Below are 19,518 nucleotides of genomic sequence, written 5' to 3' on the forward strand. Positions count from 1 at the left end.
ACATACTATAAATTTTTTTGATACACACACTGACAACGATCTAATACACACCTATAAATAAATTGATACATAATTTATTGAACTTAATATTCATCAATACATAGTATATACTCTGTTGATACGCATCTAGTAAAATATTTATCTAACATCTCAATACACATCTTTCAATAAAATGATACACAGTTTTCATGAACTTTTAGATGTAGAGATTTAAAAAAAAAAAAAATTTGAAAGAGAAGAAAGAAACTTGAGGAAGGACTCATGGATAGAAGAAATAATGCGTGGGATTTGAAAAAAAAAAAAAATAAAAGGAACATCTTACGAATGAGAGACATGACTTGATAAGAAAGATAATGAATTGAGAGGCTTAATAAGAAATAAAGAGAATATAAACAGTAATGAAAAATTTTTTAGATGTATATTTTATTTTTTTATTATTTTAATTATAAAATTAATAAATTTTATTAATAAAAAAATATTATTTTTATTTAATTTTTTATTTTTTTTAAGATGTTAAAAAAGAAACTGCGTCGTTGAGTTAAGCCTGTGATGGCCTATGGTGTGATTAGTGTCCGCCCCATATCATTGTTGTCCACTAGGTGGTGTCTAATCTTACTCAAGCTTATACACGTCAGACGAGGACTGTCCTGTCGGGGTCCCGTCCCCTACCCACCTTAAGTATCGTGCACCCGCGGCCCCCATTTTTGAGGTTGTTGTCCTCCCCAATCAGCTCCTTCCCTGCGACCGGCGGTCTAAACCCTAGAGGAGCCCTAGCCTTCCAATCGAGGGCTCCCGAGTTCTCTCAAGGGTTTATGGGTTCCGCGCATTCTTCGAGCTCCTCTACCTCGGATGGGAGTAGCGTTGGGAGTCCCGTGATCCTGAACGTTTATGATCTCACTCCGTTGAACGATTACATGTTTTGGTTTGGTATTGGAATCTTTCATTCGGGAATCGAAGGTAAAACATACTGTTTTTGAAGATAAATTGAATGAATTAGTACGAATGTTCGTTTCCTTAGAGCAAATGTGTCGATATTTTTGCTTCCAATTATGTGTTCTGGCACTTTTTGGTGAAATCCGTGGAATCTCTGTTCACGAGAACCTGAAAATTTGATGTTCCTTTTTTTATAAAAAAGCTATATATTGCATGTTTCTTTTTAATTTCTCCCTGCAAAAAAATGTCTAATTTGTGTTTTGGTGGTTATATTGATAAAAAGGGTGATACGGATCGATTATTTTTATGATTCACAGGCTGATTTAGTGGTTTTCCTCAAATTATTGTGCTAGAAGTATTATACTGATGTGAAGTTAGATCTGGATATAGTTTGAGTGTCAAGGTTGGGAGACGGAGCTTTAGTCAGGATTAAACATGTTAATTAACAAGTTGAAGGCAAAAGGTTGAGCTGTTAGGGAATTGATTAACGATGTATAACAGGTTTGACATTACTTGTAGTTGCCCTAATTCCAAAATTAGTTAGAATAGGTCGTTTGAAAGTGGATCATTTCTGGTGATTTTGCAATGGCCTTTGTCATTCTTCTGGGGATCCATGTTCTATAATGAGATAGAGCTGAATTCAGCTTTGTATACCAGAAATTATTATCTTCCTCCTCCATTCAGTCCATCTCTATGTCTAGTGGAATTTTGGAATATTGTTCTTTGGTTGTATAACTTACCATTGCCAATAAGATGGATTTCTCTACCTGCCAACTGGCCTCACAGGTTTGATTCCTCTTGTGTCTAAACTTAGCTGAACTTGCAGCGCCGATATTTAGAGAGTTGAAATTAGGTTAGTAGCTGATCATGGGTGTGTCTTTTTTTTTGGGTTAAAAGAAAAAAGTGCAAAATGGGAGAGAAGAGATAAAATGAGTGAATGATTGATCCTTGCATTATATGAATTAATTAAATATCTAAAAGGGTCCATTGCAGAATTCTTCTTTATTTGTTCAAGGTTGAAAAAGAATAACATATATTTGTGATTGACTGTTGTCCTTTATACTGTTTAGGTTATGTCAATAATATCGACAAAGATGTCCTTTCAAATTGCTGAAAACTTTCCTACAACACTATGATCCTGGACTGAAGGAAAAGATATCCGGCAGCCCTTGCACCTAAGATCAATCCGTGATACACTAACATTCACAAGAAATTCTTTGCATTGCTTTGTATTGACAGATGTAGCTTGTTTCTGAATCTTGATAAGGAGCCTATCTGTTATTGTTGAAAACAGGAAGTTTTGGATCCAATTTCAGCTTACCTGCAAATTCAAGGAATCACTTTAGACCATATGATCGATCAGAAATAACAAGATACATCTGTATGTATGTATCTAGTTTATATTCGATGGCTTCTCCCTGGGTTCCTCAGTGATCCAACTGCAGGGTTTATAGTGAAAACCAGTCTTCGTAGCCTAGCCTGGCAGTTCCTTTGTTTAAACAAACAGCTGTGTAGTGCTTGCTTCAATTTTGATGTAAGGATTGTTGGTGGGCAGCTGCAAGTGTTGCACGATTGATGCATGCACAGGCTGACCTTATTCCCGTGGATTTTGATTGTAGTGGTTTCTCTTGTTATCAGTTAGTGCCATAAGAAAGGCTGAGATTTTTTTTTTTCGTGCTTTTTTTTGGCCAGTGTGACCTAACATTTAACTATTTAAGTTCATTGGGTGGACCTTCCAACTGTTTGTGAATAGTCTGCGCTTCAACATTTCACATTTTATAAACACATCTCCCTTTGAGTCCTGTAGAGTCATATCATTGAAAAACAAGTTATTTTAGTTGATGGTGATGGTAGTGATTATGCCGATGGTTTCATATTGTTTATGAGGGTTATATATGTTTGTAATATTGATAAATGTGAACAGTACATGGTTCGGAGTATGGGTTTGGAGCCCATGATTACCCAACAAGTGGAGTGTTTGAGGTGGAACCAAGGCGCTGCCCAGGTTTTGTCTACAGATGCTCAATTCCACTGGGTCATGTAAACATGAGTTCCTCGGAATTTCGGGCATTCATGGAAGATATTGCTGAAGATTTCCATGGTGATACTTATCAAGTCATCTCCAAAAACTGCAATCACTTTACAGATGATATTTGCTTGAGATTGACAGGGAGACCAATTCCTGGATGGGTTAATCGGCTTGCGCATCTTGGTAAGGACATTTTTACCCATAAATGTGTAATTTTTCATCTTTACACTTCCAGACCTATTCATGTTCTCTGTATTTCCAATCTTAGTGGCTGCTTTTCATATTTGTGTTATTGTGCATCCAACTATCGAGTCTTCAGCTATTAAGCAAGCATAATTCAGGTGAAGATTGATTAGAAATAACTGGCTTCTGTGATTGAAAGAACATGGATATATTCTGTAAATGTCGTCACAAAGCCCTCATTTAAGATTTTTGTGTTGACTCACTCATATGGCTGGATGTAGTTATGTGCGGTAAACAAAATAATTTTCAACTATTTGGGTGATGTGCGACAAAATGTGTCATGAATAGTTATAATGAAGAAGATGGCAGAGAGTGACATTTCTATAGCTATGAAAGGTGTCGTGAATAAGTACAATATGATATTACCAATTAGTGTGGTTTTTGAATGCAACGACCTAATTATTTTGCAGGTGTCATGTGCAGTTGTCTACTCCCTGAAAGCTTCCGACAACCAGCAGTTAAACAGATACGCGAGTACTGTAGTTTGTCAGGTGAGTTGATGAACTCCACTTTTGAGAACACGTGCACAGACGCGCACGCACATATATTCATTTCATAGGAATTTGGTAAGTATATTTTCAACTGAAGGGGAAAGCTACAAAGACAAAGTATGGGGTGATCTTTCTTTTTCTCCCCTCTCAACTTTCATGATATAACTCCTTTCTTTGTTCTACTCATAAGCAGAAGACGGTCCTGGGTCATTTTTGATGATCACACCCCATGATCCCATAGAAAGTGATGACATAGATCAAGAAAAGGAACTTCTCTCGACGCCTTCTGCTGAGGAGATGGCCTTTACAAGGGTGGTTCAAAGGTGATTTGCGGCGTTCCGCCTCTCTCTGAAACCGGCAGAAGTCATCGTATTCTTCAGTGGGAATGTTTGATACTTTTGTACCACTATCACGTCGAGGACCAAGCTTGCCAAGGTCAAATGCATACAGAAAGTGATGTATATTTTATTCAATTGTAGCTTCCACTCATGTTTCTTTTTTTTTTTCCTTTCTTTTTTTTTTTTTTTGTTCTTTTTTTGCGCTTCGCGTACGTCTACCAGCGCCGCAGAAGCATATCAGTCGATGGATAAATGGATTGTGTACTGTTGCTTTTACTGTGTACGGCTAACCCACTCGAATTCTGCAGCCAATGGATTCCTGTTTTGATTTAATCTATTTTGTCGCACAACAATAATGGTAAAACATTTTGTCGCCTTGGATCCATGTTTCGAGTGGCGCACCAATGTATGGGGATGACTCGATAATATATGATATAACTGATGCTTTTATTAGCAAGTGGTGAAAGGCGATGCTTCTCTCTCCCTCTCTCCCCAATGTTGCCTCTATGGATTCCAGGCATCTCATGCATCTATCGTGAGGCCAACCAGCCATCGTTCGGATTGGCCGGCAAACCGCGGTCTCTGACCAAGATTATCTTTTCTTCGAGCACCTTTCCTCCTCCGTGCTTTAATAGTTGTGCAGGCGGATGAACGACAGGTTCGGAGTGCTTAGACATCTGCGCGGTGGGCGATCCAACGGTGGATTTGCATGTAGGAAGGGGAATTGTTGCATCTACGGTTGCCCCCGAGCTGCTCGCATTTGTCATGCCCGGTGCACGTCATGATGGCATCGCCATCCCTGATTTTTCTTTTCTTTTTTCCAACCCACCGACCAAAAAAAAGGTGGTAATTCAATTGAACATGTAAATCTCCATGGCTTGTTCTGATCATATATCTCTCAATACTGCACCTTTAAGCATGTCCAACCGCGACAACAGAATCACTTTAAAACTGGAAAAAAGATGCTTGGCTTTACATCTCATGTCCGACAATCAAAATAATCTATCTTGGCCTATTCATGTTTTTCCCAAGGGTGATTGGAAGTGCTGATCCAAAGTCTGGTAATTTCAGATTGCATAGAGAGGCTGACAATTCCATAATACTGATTTGAAACCAGTAAGATTGCTGAAGACCTCGACTCTTCATTCAATTCTGCCATAATTAGAGCAAACAAGCATCCAGCGTCAATGAGACCCAATGGAAGTAATGGCTGAAAAATACAATACGTTATTCAGAGAACAAGGTAAAGCCACGAGTGGGGGAGGAGAGGGAGGGATACCTACAAATATGGGCTGCCATATGCAAGGTGGTCCTAGAATGACCTACCGGCAGTCATTATTTTAGGGCCAGTTTGGTGCGCTGGAGGTTCACCAACACTGCAGGTACAGCTGTAGATAGGCCTGCGGCAAATCTGACAGGACTTGCAAGAAGAGGCCTGCGGTTTAAGCTACAGACGGTGGTCCGGTCTGGGGCCACACAAAAGCGCAGGCCTATCGTCGGCACGGACTGGTCCTCCCCCGCCGCTTTCACCCCTTCCTACAGGACCCGCCCCTCACCATCTCCGGGTGCATTCTCCTCCATCACTCCCCCTCCTCCACCGCTTTACCCTCTCATGCACCCGCCTTTCACCTCGCCGAGAAGCACTGGATCCATCCTCTCCCCGCACTGCCCTCCTCTCTCTCTCTCTCGCTCCCTCTGTTGCTCCTTTGCCTTCCAACCCCAGCACTCTGTAGGTGAACTGCCTGTAACTCGAGCTGCGTTGCAACTTGAGCTGCAATACAGCTCCTCCTACAGGGCTACAGACAGCCCCTAAGCCTTCTGCTGTGGCCATGCAACCAACTAATCATCCACCAAGAAATATAAACATGAACGGTAGTCACGGTCCTCAAAATATTTTGTATTATGAGCCAGCACTGTAAATGTTTTTACTTCCCAAGTGAAATATGCAGTCTTTTACCCATAAAATAAATGAAATATGAAACAGAAGCCATACCAAAAAAACGTGAACAACAATTGGCCTTCGGAAAAATAATCTTTCATGATAGCCAAGTATAAGAAATTAGCAGCATGGCTAAGTAATGGATAGAAGCTGCAAAATTCTAATCATAAGAAATAGACAACCTTGTTAAGAACCTGGTTTCCAAGCTCAGGCGAGGAAACTGCAAGTCACGATTGCAACGAACCAAAAAATTATTGATCCACATGAAATTTTTGAAGGGGACAATTCAAAACCATTTATTTTTCTGCTGCCAAGGCCATGATGATAAGGGAGCTCCATGTCCGCATATGCAAAATTGCAGAAAAGGCTTGCAAGCTTTCGGGTGCGGAGACATTTATTTTGAGTGGAACTTTCGGCTGACAGATTCGTAACTGGGGACGTTGATAACTACAAGAAAGATGGTAGTTAATTATGAGAACCAGAAGGATTAAGGTTTCAATGAATCATTTGAATAGTTTTTATGAAAAGTTACTTAGAACATACCATCTCCCCAAGATGCCATTGTCAGTGGTGAAGAAATGATCTTCTGAGAAATTGAAGTTATATCTTGTAGTTTAACTTCATCAACAGCTTTCAGAAAATGCTCAATTGGTTTCCTGGAAGGTTAAAGCAAAGAAGATGCATTGATTTGTCAAAAAGGCCATGTTGATTGCAATTGTTTGAATGCTCGTCTGGGAGAAAAACCAATAAATTTATGCAATGGTTGTGTATACTGATTGAATTTGAAGACCACCACATCTCCTGCTTAGACAAGGTGCTAGACTACTGGAGAATTTCAGCAAATCATTATGAGATTGCTATACTAACAAATGTTTAACGTGCTGCAGTGAGTTTTAGTTCAAATTTTAGATGAGGTACACAAGCAGTGACATAAAGAACATGCTACAGAACATCCAACGGATGCTCCAAGTAAAAAAGGGCAGCCAGTGCACAAGGCTCCTGCCATTGTGGGGTCTAAGGAGAGTCGGATAAATATGTGCAACCTTATGTGCCAATACTATTTCCGTGTTTCAAACTTTGCGACCTCTAGGTCACAGTTGAGCAACCTTACCTTTGTGGTAAGTCTCACCCTCAGCTCCAAACCCATAGCAAACCCAAACAGGTCAGGTCATGGGAACTTTCTTGGACTCCATATTTTAGAGAAGATCAAGGTTTGTTCATAATAGCACCATAACAGACCAGAAATTAAAATTTTGAGGTCTCATTCAATTATTAAAAAGTAGGTCCCAGTTTACATCTTTATAAGATTCCGAGTAGGGTGAATACCCTTATACCCAATAGGGATCTTGACTGATTACTAATGAATCAGATTCCACATTCTGGATAACATTCCAGTTAGGGCAAAGAACTTAAAGTCAACAAAAAACAAGTTGGGCCATGTCCGGGTTGTTTTATTATGGCCGCAAACTTCATTCACTTGAATCTATAGTAAAATGGACACATCCATATTCATCTTTAGGCATCACATCATACAGAACCAAACATAGGAAAACACAACAAAGTCATAGCAGGTGACATACATTCTTACATGTTTTATGAAGCAAAATGAGAGAAAAATATATTTAAATGATAACATTTGTAAAAATATATTCTGACATTGTGATTTTTCCCAATAGTCGCAGTCATATATACATGCACAGGCCACACTTCAATAAAACTATAGAGAAAATTGCTCAAGTAATACGAAAATTCTATATTTTCTGACTTTTCCTAAATTATACTGACACTATTTTTTTCTCCTTTTTTAAAAAATTATAAACCATGATTTTAAATGGTAAATGATTAAATCACACATCAAAACATACCACATGGTACAGAATATTGACATTGGACGAGACAATAATAGAACATTATCATTATTTAGATTTTTGCAGCATTATCATTTTCCCGGTGTGTCCCTTGCCATGTTCCTTTGAGATAGCCTATTTAGTCCTTATAACGACTTATCTTACAATAAGTGGACATACTCTTATATATCTTACAATAAGTGGACATACTCTTGTATCTTTAGCTCACTGTATCCACCCCTATCTAATGTTCTTATCTCCTACAACTGCAAGTCACAAAGATGCATCATATGCGAAAATAAACAGTAGTGTTATGCAAAAATATTCAAGAAGTTGTGCATTATGGAAATGATCTCACCTCTCTCCATATGTCAAAATTTGACGCCCAATATCTTCCGATGCCACAATCTGTGATTAAAAAAAGAGCATCCAAACATGAGCATAAAAATAACATCAAATTCTTTACAAGTCATGCAAAAAAGTACAAACAAACACATACTCTTGATTCCAGGTTCATCAGAATGGCAGACTTGGTTGACTGTTTGGCACGATCAAGTTGTGCCTGGTCAACTATGAAAAAAAGAAGACAAGACATGAAAAAGAGGCCATGTTTATTAGAAAATTTACTGCAAGTTTAGGTGCAGATAGAAACCTTGTCCAGGAGTTGCAACTGCAAGAAGTTCTCTTGCTGCCAGATCAACAGCTTTGGAAACAAAATCCGAACCCTGATTTAGAGCAACCAATTCTTAGTAGGTTTTTCCAGGTATTCCATGGCACGAGTGCAGTACAACAAAAAAAATTGGTCCGGTATGACAAGCACACAAATGCACACGTATGCATGAGCACAAGAAAAATTGACTCATGTTATAAGACCTTCCCAGTCTGGTTCAGATATGTTGTTCTTTTGTAGTTAGCATGTTGTCCATATGCGACAAAATTTTCTAAACCATAAGAATGTCCCAACAATATTTACACAATAAAGTTGGAATCTACAAGAATAAATGATATCATAATATGCCAAATGAATCAGTGTTCCGGTTGATTAATGCACTAGATTCAGTGGGTCTTCTGTGTGCCACATGTTGTGCCATCCTACTCCAATAGGACTATCTAAAATCAACCTATGCATATATAGGTTAACCATTTCAAATTTTTATGTGATTTTGTGATCATGATCCGCACACTACTGCAAAGTGGGAGGTCAAAAGAAGAGCTTCTGAGCATGAAATGGACAACAGGAGGAAGAAATAGAGGAGCAGAACAAGTTAAAAGTGGACAAAAAGGTATGGAACTCAACCGCAAGAACAATGGAAAATCTAACCCATAGCCTCAAAATATAATTATCAACTCTCTCTACCTATAGGCCGAGCTATGCTCTTATGGAGGTTACATGAAGAAGAAAAAATCCATATAAATCTAGAGACTTGGATATAAATAACCTACTTTAAAGTAACCTATAATACCCAGAATCCTAACAAAGTACAAAAAAACAACTCCTAAAGCTATGAACTAGTATTTGGCACATGTAATGCACATAAGAGTAGGGGTGTAATTCGGTGCGGTTTGGTTTGAACCGCACTGAATTATACCAAACTGAAACAAACTGAATAAGAAAAAAAATGACACCGAACCGAATCCAAAATAAACAAAAACTGAGCCACACCAAACCGATTTATTCGGTTCAGTTCGGTGCGGTTTATTCGGTTTTCACCATTCCCTCTTCTTGGGCCGCTCCCTCTTCTCCGTGCTTTCCGATCTAAGCCAGACCGTTCTCTCCCGACCACCTCTCTCCAAGATCGTCGGCGCCGCCCTCCGATCCCGATCAGACCCTTGCATGCTGCCCTCAGCCCTCCTCATCCTCAGATTTCACAGCCTCGCCGTCTCCACTGCAGGCGACAAAGGCCCTGCCTCCGGCACCCTAGCCATTGCTGGCGTCGACACGTCCTTCTCCGCCTCTCCTCCCAAGAAAGGCGGCGGCATGCCGATCTTCATCCGGTCTGCCGCCTCACAGAGATGGCCCATGAGCTTCTCCCTGAGCTCCTCGAGCCCTCCATCGTCATCATCGTCGTCGCAGCCGCCACCCTTTGTCTCCTCTTCTGGCCTTCGGATCCGCGCTACAGAAGGAAGGGCTCTCCGTTCGCCGGCCGAAATTCCAAAACCGCCACCCTCTGATTTTGGGTGATGTGGAGACATCGACGAAGGCGAGAGCAAGAGGGTCTGAGGGATCGGGGTTGGAAAAGAGGCGGCCAAAATGAATATTAAGAAATAGGAAAAAGATTAGACAAATCAAAGCAGTTTGGTTTTTTCGATTTTTCATCGATTTCAAATCAAACTGAACCGAAAACCAAAATTTCTTAAATTCCAAAACTGCACCGCACCAAATATCAAAAAAACCACACCGATTTGCCTTGTTCGATTCGGTTCGATAACCGAAAAAACCGAACCAAACTTACACCCCTACATAAGAGTAAGAACAGTTGTGTTTTTATCTGATTGGAGATAGATCTTTTGATGGAATGGGAAGAGATTGATGGGATTATTTCAAACAACTCCTACTTTCTCAATCAGAGTTAAGCTCTTCCACTTCCCATGCCTTAATTCACAATACCCCATGCATTTCTCAATTTTGTCAAGAAAGATATTATCTGAGATATTTATCCACATAAGATTTTTCATTCCCATTTTATAACCATATGAATTTCTGTGTCAGGACTCTTCTTCCACATTATTTCATGTGAGACCACTAGACATGCAATGGACAAATAATACTCAGAGTTCCCGCAAAATTTAGTAGGAGACAAGAGATAATCTTTAATTCAACCAAGATGAAAACAAAAAGGTATCACTAAACACACACACACAAAAAAAGAGCTTAGAATTAGTAAAATATTATTCAGTTTTGTAATTTGCACTTGCCTAAAATTTAAGCAATGAATATTGACATGGAAAACTTTTATGAAAAAAGACATCTAATGTTTTATTTGAAACAACCAAATTCTCCCATGTGACATGAAACCAATCTGTATCAATTGCCGCAAAAGGTAACCTGGACAAGCTAAAAGAAGGAAAAAGAAAGGTGGAACACTGCCTCTCTCTCTCCGCTCCCTGGGCAACATATGCTTACAAGGAACCCCTTTTGCGGACTCTTGATGTCTTATTTTATTGTGCTTGCGGACTTCTTGTGTAGCTTGTTGAGAATCCTTGCTAATCCATTGTTATAATGTCATCTCATAGTTAGATCACATACTTTATTGTTTTTCTTTGCATTCTCTGCCCTCCTTATGAATACATACTTCATATTTGAGAGATAAGATTGTGACCATTGCATGTTAACTTGAAATTGGTGCTCGTTAAAAATTCCAGATGGCGGCATTAAATCATCTTTTCATCATTAGCATACCGTGAAACTATATAAAACTCTTAATACAGCAGTCCAGTAGATAAATTTTGGTTTACTGCCCACAGAAAATCCATGACACCGCTCAGTATCTCACTTGAGAATTGAGATCAATGTAATCTTCATGGAAGGCTCTAGACCCACAATTGAGAAGTCCCAGCCCTAGGGCTGCAACATAAAACTACAAAGAAACAGTAACCTAAGAAGATGACTACAAAGAAAGCTTGATGACTAAATGAACCCCAAAGGCCAGTACGGACAAAGAAATTCAGATTTTAAATAAGTATGACAAGAAGACCAACAAACAAATAACAAATTATTAATAATATATCTATATGCATAGTAAAAGAGTGGCTTACTGTGGTTGCATGAATTCCAAAAATTCCAGTATTATTGTAAACACTGTTGAAAGCAGAGAACGACTGGATTTGTTGGAACTCGTTTAAGACACGAAGATCTGTAAAAAAATGCACCAGTTTAAAGTTAAAAGATACATGAATTACAAAAGTACATAGATAGCAGTGACACCTTTAATGCTTCAAGAGTACCCCAGTATAATATTACTTTCAAAAAATGAAAAACAAAAACAGAGAACAGAATTCTGACAGCTAAGTTCGCAGGCAAGCAAGAAAACATGGCTATTCAGAACTTACAAAGCCGAGAATACATCCCTTTCCCAGGACCTCCAGCAGAGAAAGAGCCACCTCCACCCATGAGCATCTGCAACAACATGGAATCGACATGGCATTAGTCTACATAATGTCTAACAACACAGAAAAATAAGTGTATGGCCTAGCATCTGGAACATATTTGATGAAAAACTAAAAATATAAAAGAACCAGCAAAATGGACAATTGCACCAATTCAGAATTTTATGGATCACTTCAAGAAGACCTGAAGTACTGTCAGCGTCATGGCTTCCTTCTCTTGATGCCAGCCACCAGGAACTTCAAAAGCAAGAGCAACATGTGTTTGCTGTCCGCAAAAATAAAAACAAGCACAGCATAAAAGAGATAAGACTTATAATCCAAAAGAGAAACACATAAATAAATTGTCAAGTGAAACAAGTTGGAAACTCTTAAAACATACTGCAGAAGCAGCTTGACATCGATAGTCTCCTCCAACATAAACAGATTTTGGCTCTTCGGGCCGGGACATCTTTGGAAGGTCAGATAAGAGTGGTTCAGCAACTGATACCAACTCCTCATGTTCCACACCTGATGCCGCAAGAACAATTCTAGGAGCTGTATAATTCTCCTAATATTCTCAAAACAAACAAAAACGTTAAAGCAGAAAAGCACAACTGTAGCTTATCCTATAGGATATGAGTTACTTGATCTTAATCTTACCTTAACAAAGTCCTCTAAAATATTAACATCCAATCTGTTTATTGCAGATTCAGTAGCCATCAGAGGATTTGCCAATGCACCAGAGTAGCCAGCAGAATGAATAGCCTCAAGGAGCAAACCCTGGGGATTGTTAGAAATTTCTCCTATCTCTGCTTTTACTTTCTGCAGCTGTAGTTGACAAGAAAAGAGTGGGTCAATACCTGTAATTAATCAAAATCGGCAAACAGAAGGCAAGGTGGAATACCTGTTCATTGACCTCCCACTCAAGGAAAACAGCATTCCTAACACAATCAATAAGCACCTCAACCATCTCAGGCGTGTATGTTTTCAGAGCATCAAAAGTATAACCCATCTGTTCACGAGAAGCTGATGCCGTAACATTGCCTCCAATTGCTTCTACTTCACGGACAATACGCAAATGGCTCCTGTTTGTTGTACTTTTGAAGGCCATCCGCTCCAGGAGATGTGTGGCCCCAGATGAAACAGGTGTTTCATATACAGAACCACAATCAACATATAGTCCTATCGATGCAGCTGGGTTCTGACAATTCAAGAAAAACAAGCTTATCACGTTTATAACCTATAGGCAGGTTAAACTACCATTTATTAAAATAAAACATGTGAAAAACATACTGGTGATGATTCAGATGCAATTTTGACACCATTTGGAAGAGTTGTGATCTTTGTTTTTCCAGGCTCTACATAATCAGGCAAAGGAGGAGAAAGTGTAACACCCGGAAGTGGAAAATCTAGAGGGGGAAGTTGATTGGACCGCTCCCCAGTAAGCCAGCTAAAAAATCCACCAGAAGACCTTTTTGCAACACTTGTACTTGCAGATCTAGTGGTAGCACCAATACCTCCAGTACCACTGACATGGCGCTGAGAATAAATGGAAGATATCAGGATGTCTGTAAGATTCATCATATCAAGTACAAGAAGTAGCTAAAGTACCGCCACTTAACTGCTTTCACTATGGTCTTCAAAAGCATGCTCTAATAATAATTGGTATAAATATATAGTTCGAGTACTTTCCTTGAGAAGAAAACAAGACATTTAAGCAGACCAAGAATTATTTGCGCTGCCTTTTCCAAAATCTTCCAAAATTCAACACAATTTAACTCAACACAATGTCATATCCCGCATAAACTAGATCATTTTATAAGTAAAGAATGAAGATGACCAGGATCTACCTCAAGAGATCATCACATATTGATAACTAAACACTGTCAACATAAATTGCTTACAATACCTACATCACTCCCTAGATAGTAAAGCATCTCCGTGTGCAAGTTATGCTCCCAAACAAAAATTGCAAATGGTAAAGCAACAAGGAGTATAGGCCCATTCAGGAAAAAAAGCTCTTCTAAAGCCATAAATGATTCAAGTGATGTAAAAATGACCTTCCCAGTGGTGCATAAGTATGTATGTATGCATTTATATTTGTATATATGTATGTATGTGCGTATGTGTGTGTATGTGCATGCGTGTGTATGCTGAGCAATCAGATAATAGATCGTGCAGATAAAGTGGGACTTTATACTGGAAATATTTATTATAGATGCATGTATCTGATGTATCTAACATATAGGGTAGAGAAAGTAAATCTTAACCTGTTATTCCTATAAATCAAATGCATCGGCACTTCTGAGCCATACATAAACTCGATATTTTTACTTTATTTTTATCAAACATAAGATGATTGCTATGTCACTCAATGCTCAGAGTTAATAGATTTCCCTTCAAATTTAAAAACTCTACCTCCAACTTCTATTTTTACATTTTTTTTTTATCAACAATGAAATCAACGCATATTCATGCCATGCTCCAATATGAATTGCCCAGCAATTTCATATAATATCAATTTCAAATTTCAAAATAATGACAGATATGGTGTTTATGACTAATAAACATCACCATCTCTCTAGATCTCATGTCTTTAGGGTCAACTATAGTCAGCAGTTAATTCTTATTGAAGGTAACAGCAACAAATATAGCTTTCTCAAAAAAATCTGCTACTTCTGTCTAAGCCTTCAGGGTTTCACTTCCTTTCATCAAAACCTTTGTCCAATCAGACTATTAAGTGTAATGAGATTATCAGGCCTTAATTTCCAATAACTACAAATACATTTAACTCCCACCATTACTTTGGATCAGCTTTTTTTTTCTTTTCCTTCTTTTTAGCAATTTGTTCCTACTGAGAGAAAAATTGTCAATCAACAAAGCTTTTTCACATAATTATACCTTCCTACAGACAGAACATAAGATTCATAGTCATCCCTCCTCTTATGACCCCGCCCAGAAAAAAATGACAAAATTCAAGCCCCTAACATTCATTCATCTCACACGACTCCCCTGATTCCTATTCCACACCATCTCAATTAACTCAGGTCAATGTATCATCCACTTATTTGACTCCTAAGCTTTAGCTGATGCACCTTAATATAAGTGCTAATGTCTTTTTTCTACGAAACTTTGATCAATTATATTCCCTACAACATGCTCGTCACATCACACAGAGAGAGAGAGTAAAAATGAGTTACAACTCATCGAAAGGTTAACTCACCCACCAAATTCCAGTCATCATAAAGTAATAATAACTCTCTACCCTCCTGCACGAGAACCACACTGGTGACATCTAGGGCATACCACTTTCAAATACAGCAGGTTTTGTGGAAAAAATTGATCATACATGTGGCCACTTATCTATTTTTAGCTGCCATGCTCTCAAACACACAGCAAAAAAAAAAAAAAAAGAAACTAAAAGATGGCCAGCAGAAATATTTTTCATAAGAAAAAACAAAACCCTGTTTGCAGATTACTCTTCTTTTTTCCTCATCACAGCCTACTAAAATCACAAAAAAATAAAAAGAAAAATCCATTATACAAACAAGATCAAACTATCAAAGCATCAATCAGGGTTTCCTAAGCTACTCCTCATTAATATAATCGAGATCTACATGTAGACTTCAAAAAGCAAAAAGAAAAAAAAAAAGAGAAAGAAAGAAAACAATCCCAAATCATCAAGACGAACCCAACGCTGTGGAGATCCAATAAAATCAAGATCAGAACTTTCGAAATTTTAACAAAATAGAAGATCATGATAGATCAATGCTCTTGATAAACAGTAAACGATACGAGAAATGAACAACTAGTTTTTGCGGGCACCGACCTTGAGAGCCCTGAGGTGGGAGCCGAAAGCTCTGTACATGATCGGAGCAACCAAACCCTAGATCCGAGAAGACAAAAGGGATTCGCTTAATCGCTTTGTTCTCCCAACAAACGAGGACCAAAGAGAGAGAGTGAGACGAGGAATAGCAGCCGGGCAACGGAGCGGAATATTTAGACCGTCGCGAAACACTATTAAGAATATGTAATCAGAGCCGTCCAAATGCTTTGAATGTCGCTGTACATTGTAATTTATCTCCGCGCCACCTCCATGGCCCATGGCTCCATGCTAACAAAGAAAGAAATGCCACATCACGGGACCGGAAAGTTTGTAAGATTTACGTTAAAACCATTGAGCGTTGGTGCGGCATGGGCAACGGCCGTGCCCGGCCTGGCACAAATCAGGCCATGTCTGCCACGACGCGACCGCTACAGTAACAAAACGTATTTGGTATGGCCCATTAAAATGGATCGAACTAGGTTGAGAATTTACGGCCCGCGGTCTGGATCTCACACGGCCCATAAGGGCTTGGTCTGGCACGGCACGGTCCAAGCCTGGTCCAAACATAGCTCCGTCATCTTCTTGTGCATTTCTTATTACTAATTGTATTGAGACTCAAAAAAAAAGAAAGAATCCATTTATTTCAATCTTCTGGTCATTGCGTGCATCTATGCACTTGTAATTTCTACACAAATCTGCCTGTATATTTTAGTTTTGCAAGTTTTAATCAGATCTATAGCTGTCGAAAATCAGGTTGATGGTTTGATATCACTGCTACTGATAAAAGTAAGTAACCCTTTTGAAAGAAAAGTGTCTTATAAGTCAATCGCAAGTATGTTACGATGGAACTTTTTTTTATAATTTTTCAACTCATAAAATGATATTTATTATTTGAGGTATTGATTCATCATATTAGCTGCATCTTATTATGTCTAAGATTATGATGAACCCCAAAGATTAAGGCAATGGTTTTAGGAGACATGAATGGGTCATGCTAGTGAGACCTAAAATCCTAAAATCCTAATCTTAAATATTTCTGATCGTAGGAGCATTGAGTCGGAGATCAATGTTTTAGATAGACTGACACATCCTATGTATGCTCGATAGAGAAGGTGGCAGATCTCACTAGCCACTTGTGTAGGACACTAATACAAGGATGTGGGTACTCATTTGAAAAATGAATCCACTGAATTGACTCGATGAAAGAGAACATCTTATGGAAGCCTTACTTGTATGTCAAAAATAGTTTTCTAAGGAAGAGTTGTACAAGTAATCCTTAGACCTGAGACCATCATAGAATCTTGTGCATATGAACCCATATTTTGGTTCATATCCAGACATGGCATTAAGACATGTACGGAGTATTTTGGATATGGTACAGTGTATATGGAGGTTGTGAGTAGATCAACATGGAATCGATCACTCCTAGTAAGAGGAGATCGCATCCTGTGTATTCTCAATCCTAGATGACTTGGAAAAAGTCTTTTGGCCAAAAGCAGAAAGGAGATTAGAAAGAGTTTCTAATACTTCTTTATTGGAGTCATCATTGGTTAATTAAGAATCGATATGAATATGTGTTTGAGTTTGACATGATTCCATACTCATGAACATATTCAGAGAGTAGGGATGATCGAAGGATTGAAGTATATGGTAACTTGCCACTGAATGATATATTTGATATTTTCATCAAAATTCTACATCTTCGGGGTAGTCATGATACGTTACTAGACGTTAATCTTAACTTGTAGGTTTTTGATCGAATTAAAGAGTTTAATTCGATCGTCAAGTAGAAAGGATTATAATTGTTGAACTCAGATTAGGTCGATTGGACCTAAATCGATTAGATTGAAATCTAATTAAATTTGGTCAACTTGCATCTGGACCTACTGCCAGCTAGATGTGGAACCCAATGGATTACACACATATAAAAATTGGCCAAGGACCCTTTTGAAAAAGGTTAATCGGAATTTTGGATTCAATCAGGGCTCCGGTAAGCATGCTAGCACGTGTGGAACCCTTGCTCCTTTGGAGGTCAATTTGGTCTCATCCCTTGCTAATTAGCTAGCCCAATTTAGTGGGTATTTGGATCAGGTCATGCCACCTAAAAGCAACCCAAATTGGGGCACCACATCCCATTTTAACGTCAATTATGAAGAGTCCAAGTTGTGAAGGACTCTTGACGCAAAATAGATTTTGCGTACAAGTGTTGGCGTGGGCAGAAGAAAAGAGTCCTTCTGACATGAGATTAAGATATGTGTGGCAACTCATATAACCCTTCATCCTCTGATGCACATCTCAAAGCATGAGATATATTTTTTCTAAAATTTTTGGAGTAAAAAAAAATTAAAAAAAGGAAGTCTTGCGCGCGTACAGAAGCATCGCGTCTCTTCGAGATTTGGAGAGTCCTCCTCATCAAATACTTTCAAAATGGAACTATTTTTGGTGATAACATTCCACGTTTGACAAGCTATTTTTGATATTCTATTTGAAATTTTTTCAGACTTATCTAGATGCCAAAAGGTTGCCATAAGTTCCTCCTCATGCCTGCATGCATGATGATCAGACTTTGCATGAAAGGATGTGAGAACACATCCATTTGTGAAAATTTTTATCCACTCATTATATGTTCTGAAATTAGGATTGAATCCTCTATCCATGTGGATTTTTGAGGATTTTTCTAATTTGAGATAATATTTCACATTTGACAAGCTATTTTTGATATTCCATTTAGAATTTTTTCAGACTTATCTAGATACCAAACGGACGCCATAAGTTCCTCCTCACATCTGCACGCATGGTGATCAGACTTTGCATGAAAGAATGTGAGAACACATCTATTTGTGAGAATTTTTATCCACTCATTACATATTCTAGAATTAGGATTGAATCCTCTATCCACATAGATTTTTGAGGATTTTTCTGATTTGAGAAGGGATGTAAAAACATCCCTTCTCTAATCGTGCACGCAGAGCAGGGTGCTGATCGAAGTATCATTGATAAGAGTCCTTCTATTTGAAGAAACTTTTATCTCTGATAATTATATTAGATAGGCCTCTTAGATGAGGCGCATCCCTCTCTTTTGGTGTCCCTCTAGTGGCTATAAATTGATCGGAGTACTGGGTGTCTGAGGCAATTCAAAAAGAGTTTTCAATTTTGTCTCCGTTGCTCTTGTTTCTTTCTTACAACCTATCTTAGCTTTAGGACAAGGCTTTGGGATTTAAGACAAAGCCTTATCTGGTCCTAACAAGAGTTGTGAGGATCCTAAAGAAGAAGGATCAGAAGTTCAGAGGAGGTTCTGAGAGGGTGGAGTCATTTTCTTGGAGAAACTTGACTGGTATAAGGCTAGTCGAGTTTTAGTGGCTAGAACTCTTGAAGCAAGGTAAAGAAGGAGCACTGTTCTTGGTTTAGTTTCCGTGTGAATCACCATTGGAGGTTGGACACTTGGACGTCTTATGAAAATTGAGATTAGTGCTACAGATATTCTTCTTATCCTAATTTATATTTATTGTACTTTGATTATTATAGTCAAGGATTTTTGGGCATTGGGGTTTTTGGTGTATCGAGTATTTTGAATAAAAATTTTAAACACCTAATCCTTTCACTGTACCATCGAAATCCATCAGTAGTATCAAAGCCTATCTTGATCTATATAATCAAAGATTAGAATGTTGTCTTGATTGTGATCAAATATGAGTTTTTGGTTTGGTTCAAGTCAGGTCAAAGATTGAATCCGATTGAACATCCAAATCCTCGCATGTCTTAAAGATATATTTTTAAATATAAAAT

General features: G+C 38.4%; 3 protein-coding genes across 3 annotated transcripts; 1 reads left to right on the top strand and 2 right to left on the bottom strand.

Annotated features, from left to right (window-relative positions):
- The first annotated feature begins 676 nt into the window (after nt 1–676).
- Nucleotides 677–4,367, top strand: LOC105040113 (deSI-like protein At4g17486). The gene is made up of 4 exons (XM_010916496.4): nt 677–957; nt 2,858–3,145; nt 3,616–3,696; nt 3,890–4,367. Exons 1-4 carry the CDS (start codon nt 813–815, stop codon nt 4,021–4,023), a joined length of 648 nt encoding a protein of 215 aa, XP_010914798.1. The 5' UTR covers nt 677–812; the 3' UTR covers nt 4,024–4,367.
- Nucleotides 4,368–6,047: 1,680 nt separating this feature from the next.
- LOC105040121 (mitochondrial-processing peptidase subunit alpha) lies at nt 6,048–15,917 on the bottom strand. Its single transcript, XM_010916509.4, has 13 exons — nt 15,736–15,917; nt 13,200–13,445; nt 12,811–13,107; nt 12,567–12,734; nt 12,307–12,474; nt 12,112–12,192; nt 11,871–11,937; nt 11,577–11,674; nt 8,473–8,545; nt 8,320–8,390; nt 8,179–8,228; nt 6,517–6,629; nt 6,048–6,420 (listed from the first exon to the last, which is right to left on the bottom strand). Exons 1-13 carry the CDS (start codon nt 15,772–15,774, stop codon nt 6,368–6,370), a joined length of 1,524 nt encoding a protein of 507 aa, XP_010914811.1. The 5' UTR covers nt 15,775–15,917; the 3' UTR covers nt 6,048–6,367.
- On the bottom strand, nt 8,552–11,570 carry LOC140855823 (uncharacterized). Its single transcript, XM_073252857.1, has one exon. The coding sequence runs from the start codon at nt 10,011–10,013 to the stop codon at nt 9,687–9,689; it is 327 nt and encodes a 108-aa protein (XP_073108958.1). The 5' UTR covers nt 10,014–11,570; the 3' UTR covers nt 8,552–9,686.
- Nucleotides 15,918–19,518: the final 3,601 nt, after the last annotated feature.

This window comes from Elaeis guineensis, chromosome 2, assembly GCF_000442705.2.
Source record: "Elaeis guineensis isolate ETL-2024a chromosome 2, EG11, whole genome shotgun sequence".
In the NCBI taxonomy this organism is placed as follows: domain Eukaryota; kingdom Viridiplantae; phylum Streptophyta; class Magnoliopsida; order Arecales; family Arecaceae; genus Elaeis; species Elaeis guineensis.

Excerpts from the sequence above, each read along its gene's own strand:
- LOC105040113 (XM_010916496.4), top strand. The coding sequence starts at position 813 with ATGGGTTCCGCGCATTCTTCGAGCTCCTCTACCTCGGATGGGAGTAGC. Across the intron at positions 3,146-3,615 it reads TAATCGGCTTGCGCATCTTG|GTGTCATGTGCAGTTGTCTA; the intron begins GTAAGGACATTT and ends ATTATTTTGCAG. Across the intron at positions 3,697-3,889 it reads CGAGTACTGTAGTTTGTCAG|AAGACGGTCCTGGGTCATTT; the intron begins GTGAGTTGATGA and ends ACTCATAAGCAG.
- LOC140855823 (XM_073252857.1), bottom strand. The coding sequence starts at position 10,013 with ATGTCTCCACATCACCCAAAATCAGAGGGTGGCGGTTTTGGAATTTCG.
- LOC105040121 (XM_010916509.4), bottom strand. The coding sequence starts at position 15,774 with ATGTACAGAGCTTTCGGCTCCCACCTCAGGGCTCTCAAG. Across the intron at positions 6,630-8,178 it reads ATTTTGACATATGGAGAGAG|GAAACCAATTGAGCATTTTC; the intron begins GTGAGATCATTT and ends TTAACCTTCCAG. Across the intron at positions 6,421-6,516 it reads AATGGCATCTTGGGGAGATG|TTATCAACGTCCCCAGTTAC; the intron begins GTATGTTCTAAG and ends TCTTTCTTGTAG.